General features: G+C 53.6%; 5 protein-coding genes across 5 annotated transcripts; 2 read left to right on the top strand and 3 right to left on the bottom strand.

Moving 5' to 3' along the window:
• Positions 1-344: 344 nt before the first annotated feature.
• Positions 345-2,099, bottom strand: PG998_000626 (amino acid permease/ SLC12A domain-containing protein; the record flags this gene model as incomplete). The annotated part of the gene is made up of 3 exons (XM_066867444.1): positions 345-584; positions 649-1,815; positions 1,875-2,099. The coding sequence occupies 3 exons, from the start codon at positions 2,097-2,099 to the stop codon at positions 345-347; spliced, it is 1,632 nt and encodes a 543-aa protein (XP_066735859.1).
• A 3,478-nt stretch (positions 2,100-5,577) lies between these two features.
• PG998_000625 (HEAT repeat protein) lies at positions 5,578-9,035 on the bottom strand (the record flags this gene model as incomplete). Its single annotated transcript, XM_066867443.1, has 2 exons — positions 5,578-8,937; positions 8,991-9,035. The coding sequence occupies 2 exons, from the start codon at positions 9,033-9,035 to the stop codon at positions 5,578-5,580; spliced, it is 3,405 nt and encodes a 1,134-aa protein (XP_066735858.1).
• Positions 9,036-9,446: 411 nt separating this feature from the next.
• Positions 9,447-10,513, top strand: PG998_000624 (uncharacterized protein; the record flags this gene model as incomplete). Its single annotated transcript, XM_066867442.1, has 3 exons — positions 9,447-9,806; positions 9,868-10,121; positions 10,177-10,513. 3 exons carry the CDS (start codon positions 9,447-9,449, stop codon positions 10,511-10,513), a joined length of 951 nt encoding a protein of 316 aa, XP_066735857.1.
• A 126-nt stretch (positions 10,514-10,639) lies between these two features.
• Positions 10,640-11,978, bottom strand: PG998_000623 (uncharacterized protein; the record flags this gene model as incomplete). Its single annotated transcript, XM_066867441.1, has 2 exons — positions 10,640-11,358; positions 11,441-11,978. The coding sequence occupies 2 exons, from the start codon at positions 11,976-11,978 to the stop codon at positions 10,640-10,642; spliced, it is 1,257 nt and encodes a 418-aa protein (XP_066735856.1).
• A 1,693-nt stretch (positions 11,979-13,671) lies between these two features.
• On the top strand, positions 13,672-15,979 carry PG998_000622 (uncharacterized protein; the record flags this gene model as incomplete). The annotated part of the gene is made up of 2 exons (XM_066867440.1): positions 13,672-13,716; positions 13,835-15,979. The coding sequence occupies 2 exons, from the start codon at positions 13,672-13,674 to the stop codon at positions 15,977-15,979; spliced, it is 2,190 nt and encodes a 729-aa protein (XP_066735855.1).
• Positions 15,980-16,867: the final 888 nt, after the last annotated feature.

The raw sequence follows: 16,867 nt of genomic DNA, 5'->3' as shown, positions 1-16,867 counted from the left end.
TTCTCCCAGTCTCAACAATGAAGCCGGCGTGTTCGACTTAGTTTCAGGGGCTACTACAGTGTTATTGGCAAGGCAGGTATCGGGAAAACCTTGGAGGCACAGGTAGGCAAATTTCAAGATGAATGTAGGAAGAACTTTGTAGTATGAACTTTGTTTATGAAATTGGTATCAAAAAATAACTAGTCTTTGCGACCCGCTAGACATTATACAGTATCCCTCCTCTCGAGGAAGGAAACGTCATGTATGAACAATTGTCTTGTTCTGTGTGCATCCCGGCACACTTGCTCTCTTCCCATATATATTGTCACTCATGAAATCGTTAACTCAACCAACCACCGGCACCCTTAGAACAAGGCGTGGAAGGCGCGAGAGTACCAAGCTCCCTTGCGAGATTGCTCCACCTCCTCCATGTCCTCGGGGCTGAGCAGGCGAGCGCCGGACAGGAGGTCCATGTCCTGGACTTTGACATACAGGCTCCAGTCGCCCGACTTGATCTTCCAGAAGAGGGTCAGGAGCAAGACGAGAGGGAGAGCCATGTATGACTGCATGAAGTCGGCAACGTTGGGGGTGGCAGTGGGGCTCGGCTGTGATCAGATGTGTTAGTCGGGTTCGAAATATTGACCGAGAGAGGATACAAGGTGTACTTACGTAAAGAGCGTTGTAGAAGGTGGCGAGGAGGCACAGGATGTTGAGGAACAGGCCGGCGGCGCTGCCCCAGACGCCGAAGGGGGGTCGGTAAGGGATCTGCTTCAGGCTGAAGCCCTGGGACTTCCACGCATACTCGAAGCGAATGTGGGTGGCGCAAATGGAGCCCCAGACGAAGAAGAAGGACAGACCGGTGAGCGAAAGCAGCCAGTTGAAGATGGTCATGCCCTCGGCGGCCAGGCCGATGTAGGCAAGGAAACCAAAGCAGAGCTGAAGAGCAACGCAGTAGAGAGGTCGGCCGGCCTTGTCCACGTAGGAGAAGAAACCGGGAGCCATCTTACGGGTAGCCATGGCTTGGATGGTGCGGGTAGATCCGAAGGTGCACGAGTTGGCGACACTGATAACCGAGACGGTGATGACGGCGTTGAAGATGGAGGGCAGGACCTTGATGCCGGCATCCTGGATGGCCAAGACGAAGGGCGAAGCCTTGGAGTTGGCACCGTGGGAGTTGAGAAGGCGGTCGTCGTTGGAGGGCAGGATGAGACCGAGGACGAACAGGTTGACGACGTAGAAGAGGAAGATACGGAAGAAAACCTGCTTGGCGGCACGGGGGATGGCCTTGCGGGGGTTCTCAGACTCGGCAGCAGCCAGACCGACCAGCTCAGTGCCACCGAAAGCGAACGCGGCAACGACGAAGACGGCACAGAAACCGTTGAAGCCGTTGTGGAAAGCACCGGGGTCGGACCAGTACTTGGCGCCAATGTAGCCCTGGTCGCCGACACCACCGCAGTTGATGACGATTCCAAGAATGATGAAGCCAACGCAGGCGCAGATCTTGACCATGGAGAGGACGAACTCGACTTCACCGTAACCCTTGATGCCAAAGACCTGGATGACGGTAAGAGCGACCAAGAAGACCGTGACCCAGACACCCATGCTGATAGATTCGTTCCAGAATTTGATGGTAATACTAGCGGCAATGAGTTCGAAGGGCAGGACGGTAAGCCAGGCAATAGCGTAATCCCAGCCCATAGCAAAGCCCCAGGAAGGATCGAGGAAGCGGACGACATAGGTATAGAAGGCACCGTTGACGGGGTAGAGGACAGACAGTTCGGCCAAGGCTTGCATGGTGAACAGCAACATGATACCGACGATCATGTAACCGATAATCTGGAGAGGTCATGGTTAGTTGAAGCTAAGATATCTCTAGGAGAGGCGGGAGAACATACCAAGGCGGCGGGACCACCCTTGCTGAGAGCACCACCGGAACCAATGAACAGACCAGCACCGATGGCACCACCAATGGCAATCATCTGCATGTGGCGACCCTTGAGGTCCTTCTTCAGAGCGTCCGACTTGACAATGCCGACCTCTTCATCGTGGACCTCGTGGGTGGAGGCGTTGAAGGCACCTGGGCCGGAGCCCTTTGCCTCGTTCTTGTCGTAGTCGGACATTGTGACGGTCGCTACACCTAATAGTTGCTGTGGAGGAGTGAGTGTGATGAGGATGAAGAACAGATTTGAACCAAGGGGGGAAATACTCTTGACTATATACTGCTGCCGAGGACGGCAACAGTGAGTCCAGCGACATACTCCCCGTCCATATTTAGTGGCATATGGGGTAAGGACAGCAGTAGGTGGCCTGGACCAGAAGAGACGTAGCACCATACATGGTCGGAGGAGCACTTACACACACGATAGAACGTGGCGATACAGCGCTGATTGGATAGTTCGCTTTGGTATAGTCTCACAGACTAGTCAGGCATATTGCCGGACACTTGGGTCCATCCAAGCTGGACGGAGTAGCCCCAAGCTAGGACTGGGGTAGTCTCTGATAGCAACGCAGTCGAGACCCCGGGCAAGTGACTACTGGGGCAGTGGGTTCCTACGCCATCCCACGCACACGCAGTATAGTAGTAGACCTGGCGAAAGAGGGAGATGGGTAGCATTCCGGCCAGTGACAGACAAGTCCTCGCTGTGACGGACGTATAATTCCATTGGCTATATCGCGTCACAACGGACAAGGAGCAGAAGGTTGACCGTAACCCGGCAGTCCTCATGGATGCCGTACTGATGAGCGGGATTTTATTGCTTGCCAATCTTGACAAGCTTCTGCCATGGGTTCGCCCGAGATTCCATATCAGGCAATAAAACCGCCTGCAGCTGGGGAGACTTCGCCAGGGTGTGACTGGGGGGGATGGTTGACTATGCGCCGGGTCCGAGACTCTTAATAGGCATTGGCTTCGGCCAAATTCTTCCCCATACTAACCGCATCCCTTCTAGCTCCCTGATAAGCTTCATTGGAACTAAGGGAAGACAGCAACCCGTCCGTTCGACTTTGCGTGGAAGGATAACTTAGGCTTTGATAGTCTCTTCGGAACTTGGCGTGTGAAATGACGTTTGGACGAGACTTTCCATCCGGTTTGTTTTTCAGAAGCTCTCAGGGCAACCAACGAGGCACGACAGTGACAAGTCTGGGGAGCACGCACAGAGCCCAGATCTTGGATCTTGTCGTAGTTTGGGGGGGTGGTGGGTTGGTGGATACATGCAAGATGCAGCTCCAGACTGTCGGTAGAGGAGAAGGTGGTCTAGACCTCTCTCAGCTATCTCCAGAATATAGGGTGGCAGTGGCAGAGTGATGGTTGCCAGAATAGTCGAAACCCGATGGCAAGTTTAAGCTCATCAGCCTAGATCGTCGCCCTCCAACGTGCTTGCCTCAATAAGGCCATTGCATCCGATCTTCGCTTGCTTTTCCACGCGTTCGACGCTTTCCCAATTTCCAAAACGGTGTGGTCGTTGCAGGTACGCCATCCTCTAGTGTAAGCCTCAACTCGGAATCCGGATATCGCAACTACTTTCCAGTATTAGATCGTTAGCATATCTGCTATCTACGGGCGGAGTATGAGATCATGAGAAAACGCCACCATGCAGATAAGCCTCTTCTACTTGCTGGATAGGCCAATATGCGGCATAATATGCGACTCGTGCGACAGCACGCGCCATCGCCTTATCAGCACCGGAGCTCACTTCCTGAACGCAGCTACGGTTATCTATCATCATTTACGAGTTTGATCCCCAGAAGCCTCCCTCGTACGTCCAGCAAGTCTGGATGTCGACTGCCCCCTCTCCCGTCAACAAGACTCCCAAGAAGAAGTGCACGTCGCTCTACCGGTGTCGCAATGGTGCCATCTGTACAGCATCCACCGCATGTGCGCGCGTAAGCTGAATCTCTAGCGGCACGAACCGAGGCGGTCAATTCACTTGCAGTTGGCTTACCCCAGCTTTGAGCTTGCAGGAACAAGCATTCCGGTCCTCTCGTGACCACTTACCGTGCGGTCGTCGACCCAGAATCACCCGCTTCGTGACGGAATCCCCTCCTCGTCACAGGTTCTCATTACGCGAGAATATATTCCCCAGGTTCACGGGCTCTCGCCAACTGCGCCTCCCAGCGAGCTATTACGTGAAAATATATTCCCCACACTCACGGACTGTGTCGAAACAGGGCATTCCAGAGAGCTATTACCTAAGGGTATATTCCCCAGAATCCGTCTGGGACTGGGCTTTCCAGGGGGTCCAGATCCCTTAGCGAGTCTTAGCTAATTGCTGCTACTGTCGCGCGGCGTACGGGGTGGGCTGAACATGGCAGCCCAACCAATGGTACGCTGCGAGTCATGCCCCTAGAAATGAAGCTTGTTTTGGCGCTTTAGAATAACGCCGAGTCATTGCCCCCTCCCCAGCCCAGCGGCCTCAGCCATCGTCGGCCGTCTGCTTCGAATGCGCTCATGTCGCCGCATGTGCATACAGTGGTCGTCGTAGACTACCTTGTCTTTTCTCATCCGGCGAGACCGCGTTCACGTGCCATTGGCTAAATGGGAACGGGATGGAATATCGACAAGCGAATATCCAACTCGAAGACCTTCCGTTGGATGTGGCTAATTTTCTAAAACTACATCGATCATCTCATTGCTACTCCCTCGCGAAGTTTTAGTAGTTGGCGTGGTGTTACTTTACACAGCTGAGTGATGCTCCTCATCACCTCGTGGTCATGTGAACAGTTCCCCTTATAGGACGATCCATTAACCCCAGGTCCAGAGCGTTGGGATCGCAAGTGGTTCAAGGCAACCATGTCTTCCCTTGTCGTCACCACTGGAGATTGCTTCGATGAACACGCTTAGATCACTCGATCTTCACGTACGTTGTCTGCCGCTAACTCGTAAGAGAAGGGGTAAACCCAGCCGGCCTACTTTAGGAGAAGCCGCCATCTCATTGCAGGTAGGCGCCAGATTAATTCCATGCAGCTCATCCTTCTCCCCCAGACTCAGGCTCAAGCGCTGTTTTCCCACTCGTTGGTGACAATGTGGGAGCTGTCTACCGCGTCACTAACAAAGTAAGTAGTAAGGGCAGCGAGGCTTCATATCATCGCTAGGTCTATTCTGTCCGCTGTTCCTGGCCCCTTACCTGTAGCCATCGCCCAGAAGGGGCAAGCGGTGGTAGCTGGATGGATGATAGATAGTATGCCTAGCAGTTCAGCTCACTTAACTCTTCAATCCTAATACATATCAACGACATGGCTGATGTGTAGTAAGTCTATTGGAATTACTATTCTCGGTTGCCTTGGACGTAGGCTGCCCTTTACTCCTGACGAAAGGGATCATCTGTATGCGTGCCGTGCCATCCGCCTCCGCTCTATCTCGTAGTTGCATTAAGGCATCGCAATCTTGACCCATAGAGCTGATGTTCCTCCCCATGGTGAGACCTGGTGATGCTGCTCATCTTATTGAACAATGTCTTAGTTTGGCTACAGCTAGTTAGGCCTCTTTGACTATCTACATGTGATAAGGTCAATCGTACGGCACAGTAGTAAGCAACGCCCTCCGAGCCTCCTGTCGTCTATCACCTCCCACATCCAAATGAAACACATTAGGCTCCTTTCTTAGAACTCGACAAACTGGAGGCCTTCGAAACCATCCGGGCGTTTTCGGGAAACCCAAGCAGGCTGGTCGACCTTCTCCCTTTCCGGAGTCGCCACTGCCGGCGCCGCCCTCTTACCGCCATTACGACGACCGCATTCGTACAGAGCCAACCACACCGCGTCCGCATTGACGGCCTCGAGCGCCTCACGGGCCCCTGTGGGGACTGAAGAAGATGAAGAGGCTAGGCTGTCGAGGAGTAGGTCGAGGATCTGCTCGAAGATGGTATCCTCGATGCGTACGAACGAGACCAAGGCAACAAGCATGTCCTGTACGGCATTCCATATCTGTGCAGCCTGCGTAAATCCGCTGATTCCCGCTGTCGAAGATATGGCACTAGACGGAACCATGGAAGAGGCGTGGCTTCCGGAGTCTTTGACGCTGGCGGACTCGCGCAGGTTGAAGAGGGAGGAAGGCGAAGAGGGAGTACCACCCAGCTCGCTGGTCGTCGTCCGGATGGGCACTTTGATCGTAGCACCCGGCGCAGCAGGTTCGAATCCAAAAGAGGGTGTCTTACCGCCGCTGCCGCCGGTCTTGCGGTGACCCTGGTAGTTGGTCTTGGTCTTGGCGCACCATCTGCCGAGGCCGTCCCACCACTCCGTCTTGATGCGAGAGCTAAGGAAGTCCCCGGCGCTGGAAAAAAGAGCCGAGAGCGCGCGGCAGGCCGCCGTAACCACGAACGGCTCGCTATCGTAGAGGCGTGCGAGCAGGACGGGCCAGACAGCGTTGACGATGGGGAGGAACGCGTCCTCTTCCGGAGACAGCGCTGGGCAGACAATGGCGAGGAGATCCAGCAGCGATTTCCGTAGCGAAGGTGTAGGGGATGTCAGGTAATGTTGCGTCAGGTCCGTAATGCGGGTGAGTAGTGTGTAAGTTGTTGTCTTAGGCAATGGTTTCTTCTCGGCCTCCTGACTCGGCTCCTCGTCTGATTCTTCTCCCTCGTCTCCTTCTTTGGTATCGTCCGCCTCCGCTTCCTTCCAGGGCTTCTTGGGATGGTGTATCTCGAGCTGTTCTGAGTCGTCGCCCATATCTAGTCTTCTCTTCCGCGCTTGACGTCGGTCCAGAAGCTCTTCGATTTCTTGAAGCTCCACCGGCTCCGGTCGTCTCTTGCGATGGTCTAATCGTGGTCTTGACTCGTCCTCTAGTAGTAGTATATTCGATTTGGAGCCTTGCACAACGACTTCGCCAAGTACATTGAACAGGTTCTCGACAAACACAGGGTATCCGTGATAGTTATCGAGAGCTGCAAATAGCGAATCGACCACATCACCCAAGAAGGGTACCAACTTAGGCCCTGTGAGGTTAATCATCATCTTCAAAACCTGTGTGGATGCTGGAGAGATGTCGAACGTATTCAGTCGCAGCGAAATGGAGTTCAGCATATAATCCACGTTGTCAATGACCAGGTCTGCGACGTTGGAGTAGCCACAGGCGGTGGCTATGCTGTTCAGGGCAACTACTGCATGCTCTCTCAGCTGCGGTACGTCGGACCCCATGAATGTTGCTATCGGGTACAGAACGTCTATCAGCTCTGGCCTGAAGTCCTTCCCCATTCGTGACGCTGCGAAAGTGGTGGTCTCCAAGGCCAATGCTTGCACTCTCCAATCTGTCTCATCCCCTTCATCTGCGTCGCCTAGGATAGAGACTGAAAAAGAATATAATTCTTGAAGCAATTGCTCGTGTTCGTCCCCAGAGCCACCTATAGAGCTGAAGTCCAAGAACTCGTCGATATCGGAGTTTTGAGACAGGCCCGATCTTAAAAGTTCCAAGGATAGCCAATAAGATGCAACTTGACTGTTGCCAGTGGACTCTCGCACATAGTCTATCATCTCTCGGGCAAGCTGCGAGTGGCTTACAAACGAGCCACTCGCCAGAACTAAGTTCATCAATGCATCTCTTGTGGCCTTTTGCGTGGTTTGCGTCAAGAGTGTTGGTCGAAATGTGCGCCCAGATTCTGACATGGCGAGGTCACTTGAGGTGTGTATGAGATCGGTCGAAGGCACTTCTGTGAGCTGGCTGGTAGACTTGCCCGAGGCAAGAAGCTCGATGACGCTATCTCGCAACGAAGATGCCAGTGTGATGCTGAGTGTAGATGAATCAATTCGGAGATCATTCATGAGACGCTGTCCCCTCAGGAGGTTCTGGATTGCTTGGCGCTTCACATCCTCGTCACTTGCCTGCATGAGACGAGGGAGACTTGTGACCCAATTGTATACGATCGTTTTCACTGTCTCTGTAAGCTCGGGATATATACCCACAAGATCCGCCAGGCTCGTATTCAGTCCATTGCTGATAAGTGATCTATTCTCCTCGTCCGAAGAGAGAACCATTGCGGACTCCACGAGGATGTAGGTGCAGTTGGCCAATGACTCATGGCACTCATCCAAAAGACCAACGCAGAATCGCTCCAAGGCTTCCTGGACGTCAGAGAACTTGTGATTCCTCAGCTTGAGCACATTCGACAATGCAAGTTTGATCTGGTCCGCAGTTGCTTTTAACCACGCTGGGGTGAGTAATTTTCCCTCGGATGAGTCGGATGAGGCAGAATCATCTTCTTCAGTCGGCTTCTTAAGTATGCTCCTAATCTTGACGTCTCCCAGGACACCAATAAGTACCGACTTCAGGACCGCGATACCTTTGACCAGTACTTTCCTCGACGTCTTGAGCGCTGTGGGGGGTGTCAGTAGCCGGGTCAAAGATGAAACTGTTCCAGGCAGAAATGTTGCGAGAGCTGCCGCATCCCTGAGCGACGCAAATACAGCATCAGCACAGAGCAGGGCTTCGATTTGGATATCAGGTGTATTTCCATCAGTACTCATGCCCAGGATGACAGTAATAGTGTGGCCCAGCGATGGCAAAGCGTCGGCTTCCGTGAGCGACGCAGCGCCTAGGGCTGTTGCCCCTGTAGCTTTGATGGCCTCTTTCAGGGCACCGAGAGTCTCCAGTTTGGTCTCCTCCGGGACGTCCTGCTTTCGCTCCTTGCCTGGGACGCCGCCGATAATGAAGGTGAAGAGAATGATCAGCTGCCGCGACAGCTCCGTGGATATCTTGGATTTCCACCCATACTTGATGAGTATCCTCAGGCATTTAATGGTGACTTCTGTGAGGCGAACGGGGTAGTCCTGTTGACTCCGCAGAATATTGGAGAGCGGGAAGAAAACATATTCTGCCAACTTCTCATCCAGGACAGTCGGGTCCTTGGCGATCTGCTGATCCAGGACGGAAAATAAATCCTCGGTAACCTCCAGGAGATGTTTTGCACTCGCTCGCCTATCGGCAGAGCGCACAGCGAGGTTGTTGATTTTGATGCATCGCGGTTTAAGCTGTCTCGGGTTTTAGCGGGTGGTTCTTGAGCAGCCACAGCACAAGTACGTACTTCTTGGAAGAACTCAGTCCTGCGATTTGACGTGTCGGCAGCCATTGAGTGATGATAGCATTGTGCACCAATCTCTCGGCGGGAGCGATTATCTATGACGGGCCTGTAGGGGGAGAGTCGCGTTGCTTCTGGGGTTAAGCGAGACCATGGAACAAATTGGTCGTTGATAGATGTAGAAAGGCAGGCAGTCATCCAATAAGATAAGGCGCTGAAGCTTCCCCACACATTGGCGCAAACTGCTCAGAGGGATGAGACGGCCACGACCACGACTCATCCAGCCAGCAACCGCTTTTTCGCCCTGGTGATCTGTTTTTGTTTTTGTTTTGATCTATCTTTTTTCCTGTCTTTTATTTTGTCAATTTCATAGAATCTCCAATTCCCTACGTTACGGGTTTGAAAGCGAAGTGAAAGTCACATCCCACCGTCTTGGACGCAGAGGCTATCAAAGCCGCCGCCATGTCGTCATATAAGCCTTTCTCCACGATTGTGCATCCCTACCCCCCTAAGGAGTCCCCTAATAGAAACGCATGCGCTTACGAAACCGGGCTCCCGTCAGCTCGCAACGCGTTCGTCTTCATTGGAGGACTTGGGGATGGCCCGCACACGGTACCCTACGCCCGACAAATCGCCAGGGAGCTCGAGAAGCACAGCTCGCTGAGCTACTCGGTCTTCGAGGTCAAGACGAGAAGCTCCTTTTCCGGGTACAGGTTCTCGTGTCTCGCGAATGATGTGGCCGACATATCGGAGCTGGTTAGATACCTGCGCGGGATCGGGAAGGAGAAGATTGTTCTGATGGGCCACTCTACCGGATGCCAGGTACGTGTCTTTGTTTTTAACGTTGCTGGCTAGACGTCTCATGTATTAATGGATGATGTAGGATTTAATGGAATACGCGGCGACTTCGAGCGATCCAGTCGATGGATTCATCCTCCAGGCTCCAGTCTCAGACCGTGAGGGCTCTCTGGTAGGAAAGGGTGCCGAGGGAGAGAAAAGACTAGATGCGATAGTTAGCATCGCAAAGGACATGATCTCCTCCGGCAAGGGGGACCACCCCATGTCGCACGACGATCTGACTGAGGACTACGATAGACCCATGTCTGCGCGCCGCTTCTACGCTCTCCATGCCAAGGAGTAAGTACTTCCCAGAAAGCCATATTCCACAACAGTGTTGCCTCTGTGCTGCTAGTATGAATGAAGCTAATCTAGTTGAATCTAGCGGTGACGATAATTATTTCGGATCCAACCTTTCGAAGGAGGCTGCAAGCAGTTTGTGGAAAAAGATAGACAAGCCACTGTTGATCTTGCATGCCGCCCTGGACCGGTACATTGACCCTTCAGTCGATAAGAAAGCCCAGATAGATGATTGGAAGGCGCTGTGTAACCCAGGGGTTGCCAGCGACTTCTCGGGAGTTATCCCAGGGGCAGGCCACAGTGTGCGCCAGCCCGAGGGCGAGGAGTGGCTAGTGAACACTGTAGTCAGGTTTTTAACATCAACAACAGCGAACCCAAGCAGTAGTCTTTAAAAGTCAGACTCGAATCCGACTTAGAAATAGAATTCATACTGGATGGGCCCATGATGTGAATATTACCCCCTGTAAAGCACCTGTGCCCTTTCAAAGTGAGTCATGAGAATACAAAGTCGCTTGGGTTCATGCACTCGTGTACCCATTAAGCCCCTTAACCACCCCAAATGCGCCGCCCTTTTTACCAAACATGTCCCTGACATCTGTGACGATCTCGTTTGGCCTCTCGTAAGCTGCGAAATGTCCTCCGCTCTCGTGTTCCCTCTCAAAGACTACTTCGCCCTGAGTCCGCACCCAAGTGCTCGGCAGCACTACGAGGTCCTGGGGGAAGTGGCTGAAGCCGAGCTTGACGCCGGGGCTGTACTCACGCATCCTCTGATGTGTCATGGCGCTGGGTGTTTTCCCGCCATTCCCATCGTCGCCGCAGTGCTCCGTCTCGTAGTAGATGCGCGTGCTGGCGGCGGGGCCCGCGGTGCTGAACCAGTATATGCTCACCCAGGTGCAGACCTCGTCGTCGGTCCATGGGTACGCGTCGGTCCAGTCGTGCAGCTTCTCGTAGATCCAGGCCAGAAGCGCCACGGGGCTGTCGGCCAGCGCGTATCCCAGCGTCTGGGGCTTCGTGGACTGCTCGAGGTTGTACCCGCGCCCCTCCTTGCTGAACCAGGCGCTGCGCGCCTGGCCCTCCCGCTCCCGCTTCGTGTAGGGCGTCACAGCATGCTGGAGCGCCAGGCGTGGATGCGTCAGGAAGCTCGGCGGCAAAGCGCTGTCCATGTTGAGGTGCGTGGCTCTGCAGTGTTGGGGGTAGAGATGGGCCAAGGCTCGGCTGATATGTCTTCCCCAGTCGCCTGGAAACGTGTAAGTAAATAATAGGACGGAGAAGAACAGGCACATGTCTTGCATGGCAGCCTAGAACAGCAACAAACTAACCTCCTTGTGTGACATATTCGTTATAGCCAAGCTTTAGCATCAGCTTGTTCATGGTCTCTGCGTACTGCTCCATGGCGAACCCCCGCTTCCTGGTGCCCTCGGAGAAGCCAAAGTTGGGCAGCGACGGCGCCACGACGTGGAACGCGGGCGTCGAGACACCGTCGCCGCTTCCGAGGGGGCCCAGAATCTTGCTCACTTCCACGAAATGTCCCGGCCAGCCATGGATAAACAGGAGTGGGATGGCGCCCTTGACCTGGCTGGGCTGGTGGACGAAGTGAATCTCGAGCGGCTCGAAGCCCTCGCACTGGATTGGCGTCGTGAACTGGGGCAGATGCTTGTTCAGCTCCTTCTCGATGCCGGGCCAATCAAACCCCGAGTGCCAGTGCTTGGCGAGCCGCTTCACGTCGGCGAGAGGGGCGCCCATGTCCCAGCCGGCTTCGTCGAGCTCGTCGGGGAACTTTGCCAGAGACAAGCGCTGCTTCAAATCATCGAGGCGGGCGTCGGGTACGGCAATCTGGTATGGCTTGATATCCGCCATCTTCACTCGAATCAACACTTCAGAATTGGGTGGGACACTTTGCAATCGAGTTTGCAGATTCGTTCAAAAGATGTCTATGGGATGAGCCAGCGAGGCAGCAGATACATACAGATATACTCTTCGGCTGTCGGCCTCATTGAGCGTAATCTAGCGTGCCTGTATGCAATGTGAGTCGCCAATGACGTTGCACAGGGCGCAATTGACAAGACAAGGGCGGGATTGTGTCCCGGGATATCTGACCCCGACGATGGACGTCCATTAATGAGAACTGCCCTTCTCTTGGAAAACCCAGGTTCTGAATCCTGCTATTGTTAGAGATGTAGCATCCAGTGTTGTTCTAACTATGCATTCCCTTGATGTACGGACTTCTGCTTAATGATGTTCTGCCTCCTATGACATCACCTAGCCCGCGGGGTATGAGCATAGGGGCGCGGTAGAGCGTCGCAGCCGGGGAAAGGGGGAAGATTCATATAAAATAAGATCCCTGGCTTTCATGTTTTCTTATTTCGAGAGGCCAATAGAGACAGACAGAGACCAAGCATCATATGTCCATACATACATACATACATAGTGTGTTTGAAGGTGCTGGGGCTGTTCCCTCCTCGAGTACAGGAACGCCCGTTTGGCCACTCCTCTTTCCCCCTTGCTCACCTTTGGGAATTTAGATTCCGGCTTTTCTGATTTAAGTAATCGCAATCAATCCTCTTAGCAGCATGGATAAATTTGATCACAGGATGTAGTAACGGCCCATGATTTTGTTGATTTTAACATGGGTAGTCAGTCGTCAGTTGTGATATTGCATAGGCCAAGGCCAACTGCCGAAGTGCCGACCATCTCGAGTCTAATTGCATGGTAGTCTGTCGTAGGGGCCCAAGTACTGCCCAAGAACCCGGTGGAAGGCTCTACCCTGCCCTTCGGGGAAGCAATCATGCTTCCTGGAACCGCCGCCGAACTCAACTAGCACAGATATCGGACCATACGAGGATCGTGTGACATTGTAGCAACGTCAGAGCTTCTTTTTCTTGGGGTAGGTAAACAAAGGGCGGTTTGCAGGCTGTGTGTGCCTCTCCCTCGTGGACGTGTGGCTGTTGAGTTGAAACAGATTCCAGTCCCCAAGAGGTGGTTTCTCCGTGATGATATGGTGTCAGCCAGCAAGACCAGAAATGTATTCTTGACCGTTTATTGCGGCTTCAGAAGGAATACTGGGCCCCTAGACTGCTAGAGTGGAAGGGGGGAGAGGCGAGCTTCCGAGCTCCCCCGCCTGCCCGCCCCCCCAAGAGCACTAAAAAGCACTGAAAAGCACCCCCCCAAAACACGAGCTAACAGCTCCAGGCCCGCCCCACAAGCACGAGATGAAACCTGGTTCGTCGATTCTGACCGTGATGTAAACAAAAGACTGCGCAAGTGCAAGCTAGCTGCTCATCAAATAAACCCCAAGACAACTCAGACCCTGTTGACTCCATCACGTCGCACTTTTCCCACACATTCTCTCCCCCTAACCTAGCATTATATGTCCCTCTGCCTTATCATATTCCATCGCAATCGCAATCGCATGGGCCTTTGACTGGCACGAAGGACTCTAGGAGAGGACATCAAGAAGCGTCATCCCCAACATCAACAACCATTTACTACCTCTAGTTTCTGTCAAAATTCACACACCGCAACACCGCAACACCCCCGAAAGCAATTCACCATGGCACGCACCCGTCGCTCTGCGCGGCTCGCGAGCGCCTCCTCGGTAAGTCATACATGAATGATTCACATTACACACGCGCGCGTACATTGTTGTTATCGAGCAACCACGCCACGCGCTTTGACGGCGGGGGCAAGTCGCTGACGCTTGCGCCTTGATTCAGAATGTCGACAGAGCATCCGCGACGCCTCGTTTGGGCTCCGTTGCCGAGGGCGAAGAGGAGACCGTGGACCTTCCGACCAAGAACTTGGAGGTGATCAGATCGTCGCCACCCAAGCCCAAGCCTACCACACCATCACACTCGACTCCCGTCAAGTTGCCCATGTCGGAGATGCACCCCAGCAAAGTCCACCAAACCATGGCTCCTCCTTCATCTGGCCTTCGACACGGCTTTGTCGACATTAACCCCGACGAAAAGCCTACCTGCAATACCCCATCCAAGACACCCATGGCTTCGGGCTTCACCTTCCGTGTCGCCCGCCCCAGTATCGCTGGCGAGGGCGACGTTGGACTTGGCCCTGAAGCCAAGCGCATGATGGATGAGCTGCGCGAGGAGGCCTCGAAGATCAAAGCCGAACTTGCAGCTAAGCGTGAGCAGGAGCGCGAGGAGGAGGAGGCCGCCGGTGGTCGCAAGTACGCCAAGGCAAAGGGCAAAGCTAGTCGATACAGCGATGTCCATATGGCCGAGTTCAAGAAGATGGACTCCATTGAGAACCACCCCTCGGCTTTTCGTTGCGCACCTGGTCGTGCTACTCCAGCCAAAGGTGGCCTCAAGCGAACCCAGTCCAAGGCAAACCTGGACGAAACCGAGACGTCGTCGTTGTCATCTTCGTCACGGAAAGCCCCGGTCTCTGCAAAGCGTATCACCCGACCGACAGAGAAGCACCAGAAGTCCGAAGAGGCGACCGAAGCGCCTGTCAAGCGGGTCAGAAAACATATGGAGGACGACGCCTCCACGTCCCGGCCCATCTCTCGTGATGGAAGTTCTATACCCGCCCCCAAGAGCTTCGGAGTTGAATCGGTGCGCAAGGCGATTCCCCGCGCTCAGTCGCTCGCAAACCTCCTCACGCCTACTAAGGCTTCAGCCGCTCGCACTGCTGTGCCCAAAACGCCTACGGTCACGATGATCAAATCGCCCAGCAAGACAGACATCCGATCTTTGGCAAGATCGCCTAGCAAGCCAGAACTCTCAGGCTTGTCTCGATCGCCTAGTAAGGAGAGCTTGATGCGATCCAACAGCAAGAAGGCCCTAGGAATGGGAGGCCTTACTAAGTCAGCAACAACAAGCAATCTAACTGCTCCTCAGTCTATCCCTAAACTGGTTCAGACCCCGGGTCGCTTTGATAGAGTCAAGTCGATCCTTAAGAGACAGTTTAGCTCTTCGAAGCCCAAGAGCAGTATTCCTCAGTTTTCTGGTGCTGCGCCCATTGCCGGTACTGCACCCAAGACCCCTGGCCGTACGGAGAAGGCACTTCCAGCGGTCCCTTTGACTACACCAGCCCGTCAATACGACAGGCATGTAGAGTTCACTCCCGACACAAAGCAAGCTGCCATGACTCAGAACTCGCCTTCTCCCGTCAAATCTGTCCTTCCCCGGCCCAAGTCGGTATCGAAGCCGCCCGCAGTTCAGTTCCCTTCTTTGAATGCCGTGATGAGCGCCAAGAAGTCCGGCAATACTTCTGTGTCGTATCCTGACCTTTCGGCCTACAAGGAGGAGAAGTCCGAGGATGAAGAGACAGAAAGCCTGCATGAAGAGCTTCCAGAGTCCCAGCCGGGAACTTTCACGTTCCGAAGCGACCACACCATTCGCTTTGGCGGCACTTCGCCCAATGGTTTTGGCGGTTCGCCTGGTCAGTCTACTCTACGCCAAGTGCGTGATTCATTTGCCCCTGCTGCGCACATGCCAGGCGGTTTCCCCGATGAGCGAGAGTCGTCTCCCCGTAAGGCAAATAAGGAGAACGCGGACCCCGAGCTTATTGCGGGTATCCCTCACGGCATGTCGAATAAGAAGCGATCACGGGCCATGTGGGACGATGAAGAGATCAAGACGGGCGTTCCGCACGGAATCTCGAATAAGAAACGACACCGCGCGAGTTCGGATGCCGAGGAGGAGGAGCAGGATGAAGGCGTGCAGAGAGGCGCCAAGAAGCTGCGCAAAAACCCTCCTGCCCCGGCCGCCCCCCGATTTACGTGCTCTTCGCCCATCAAGAAGGCCTCTGGATTCCTTGGCACGCCCAGCCCTCAGAAGAAGGCGGGCATCAGCTTGAGCCGACTGAACATGCTGGCCCGTCCTAAGGTTCGGAAATAGGCGTGTTCGTTTGGGGTTTTGTTTACGAAAACATGATGACTGTTACGACTTGGCGTTATGGATAGGGATATTGATGAGCCGCAATTAGATTGGCCCCTTTATTGCTTTGCGGCCATATGACAGAAGAATTGCATGCATGGTTTCCATGGCACTTTCACTTACTACCCAAGATCACGGCGGCGTTTCCTGGCTGTCAAGACATCTTGTTCACAGCTACGGTTTGGCGCTGGTATCGGCGTCGGCTAGTCGGCGTGACTGGCAGAGGGAGGATGCAATGCATGCGCATAGGTTGGCTGTTGAGGCTGCATCACCAGGTGTCTTTCTCACTCCCCCTCATAGTCTGTATCACGTGGATATGTATGGCATTTCATTGTACCATTAGAGAAAATCGGTCTGTTTCGGTTGGTTGGTTCATCGGATTTTGATTTTTGTCGGAGTATTATGGTGTTCTTTGGCTTGCAGCGGTCTGAGGATAAACAGAACCTAGGTGGTTAGGGTAAATAAGACTTGCATAGGTTGATGAATCAGTTTATTGTCAAATCTGTTTTGTGTTCTACTATCTGCTTCCTCGTGCCTTGCGTAAAGCCCGCCTGGGAGAGGCTGCTTGAAGAAGCTGCTAGGTGCGACGTCTATATACGACAAACGATAATGATAATAATGAAACAGAGCCGGTGGATGCACTGCTAAATAATTGGCTTCCTGTCAGCAGCATTTATACACCATTGCTGGTTATCCTATTTCATTCCTATCCAACACAAATATATATCGCAAGAGTCGATTCTGGCCGGCCCTTGGCTGTTGATGGAATATAGGCATTAATAATGTAACCCCTTCCATCAAACAGTGGCCATCACGTGTGCAATGACGATCACGTCATTTCATTACTAC

Source organism: Apiospora kogelbergensis (genome assembly GCF_038363985.1).
Source record: "Apiospora kogelbergensis strain CBS 113332 chromosome Unknown utg000001l_segment0_segment0, whole genome shotgun sequence".
In the NCBI taxonomy this organism is placed as follows: domain Eukaryota; kingdom Fungi; phylum Ascomycota; class Sordariomycetes; order Amphisphaeriales; family Apiosporaceae; genus Apiospora; species Apiospora kogelbergensis.
This window is presented reverse-complemented; position numbering and strand designations above follow the sequence as displayed.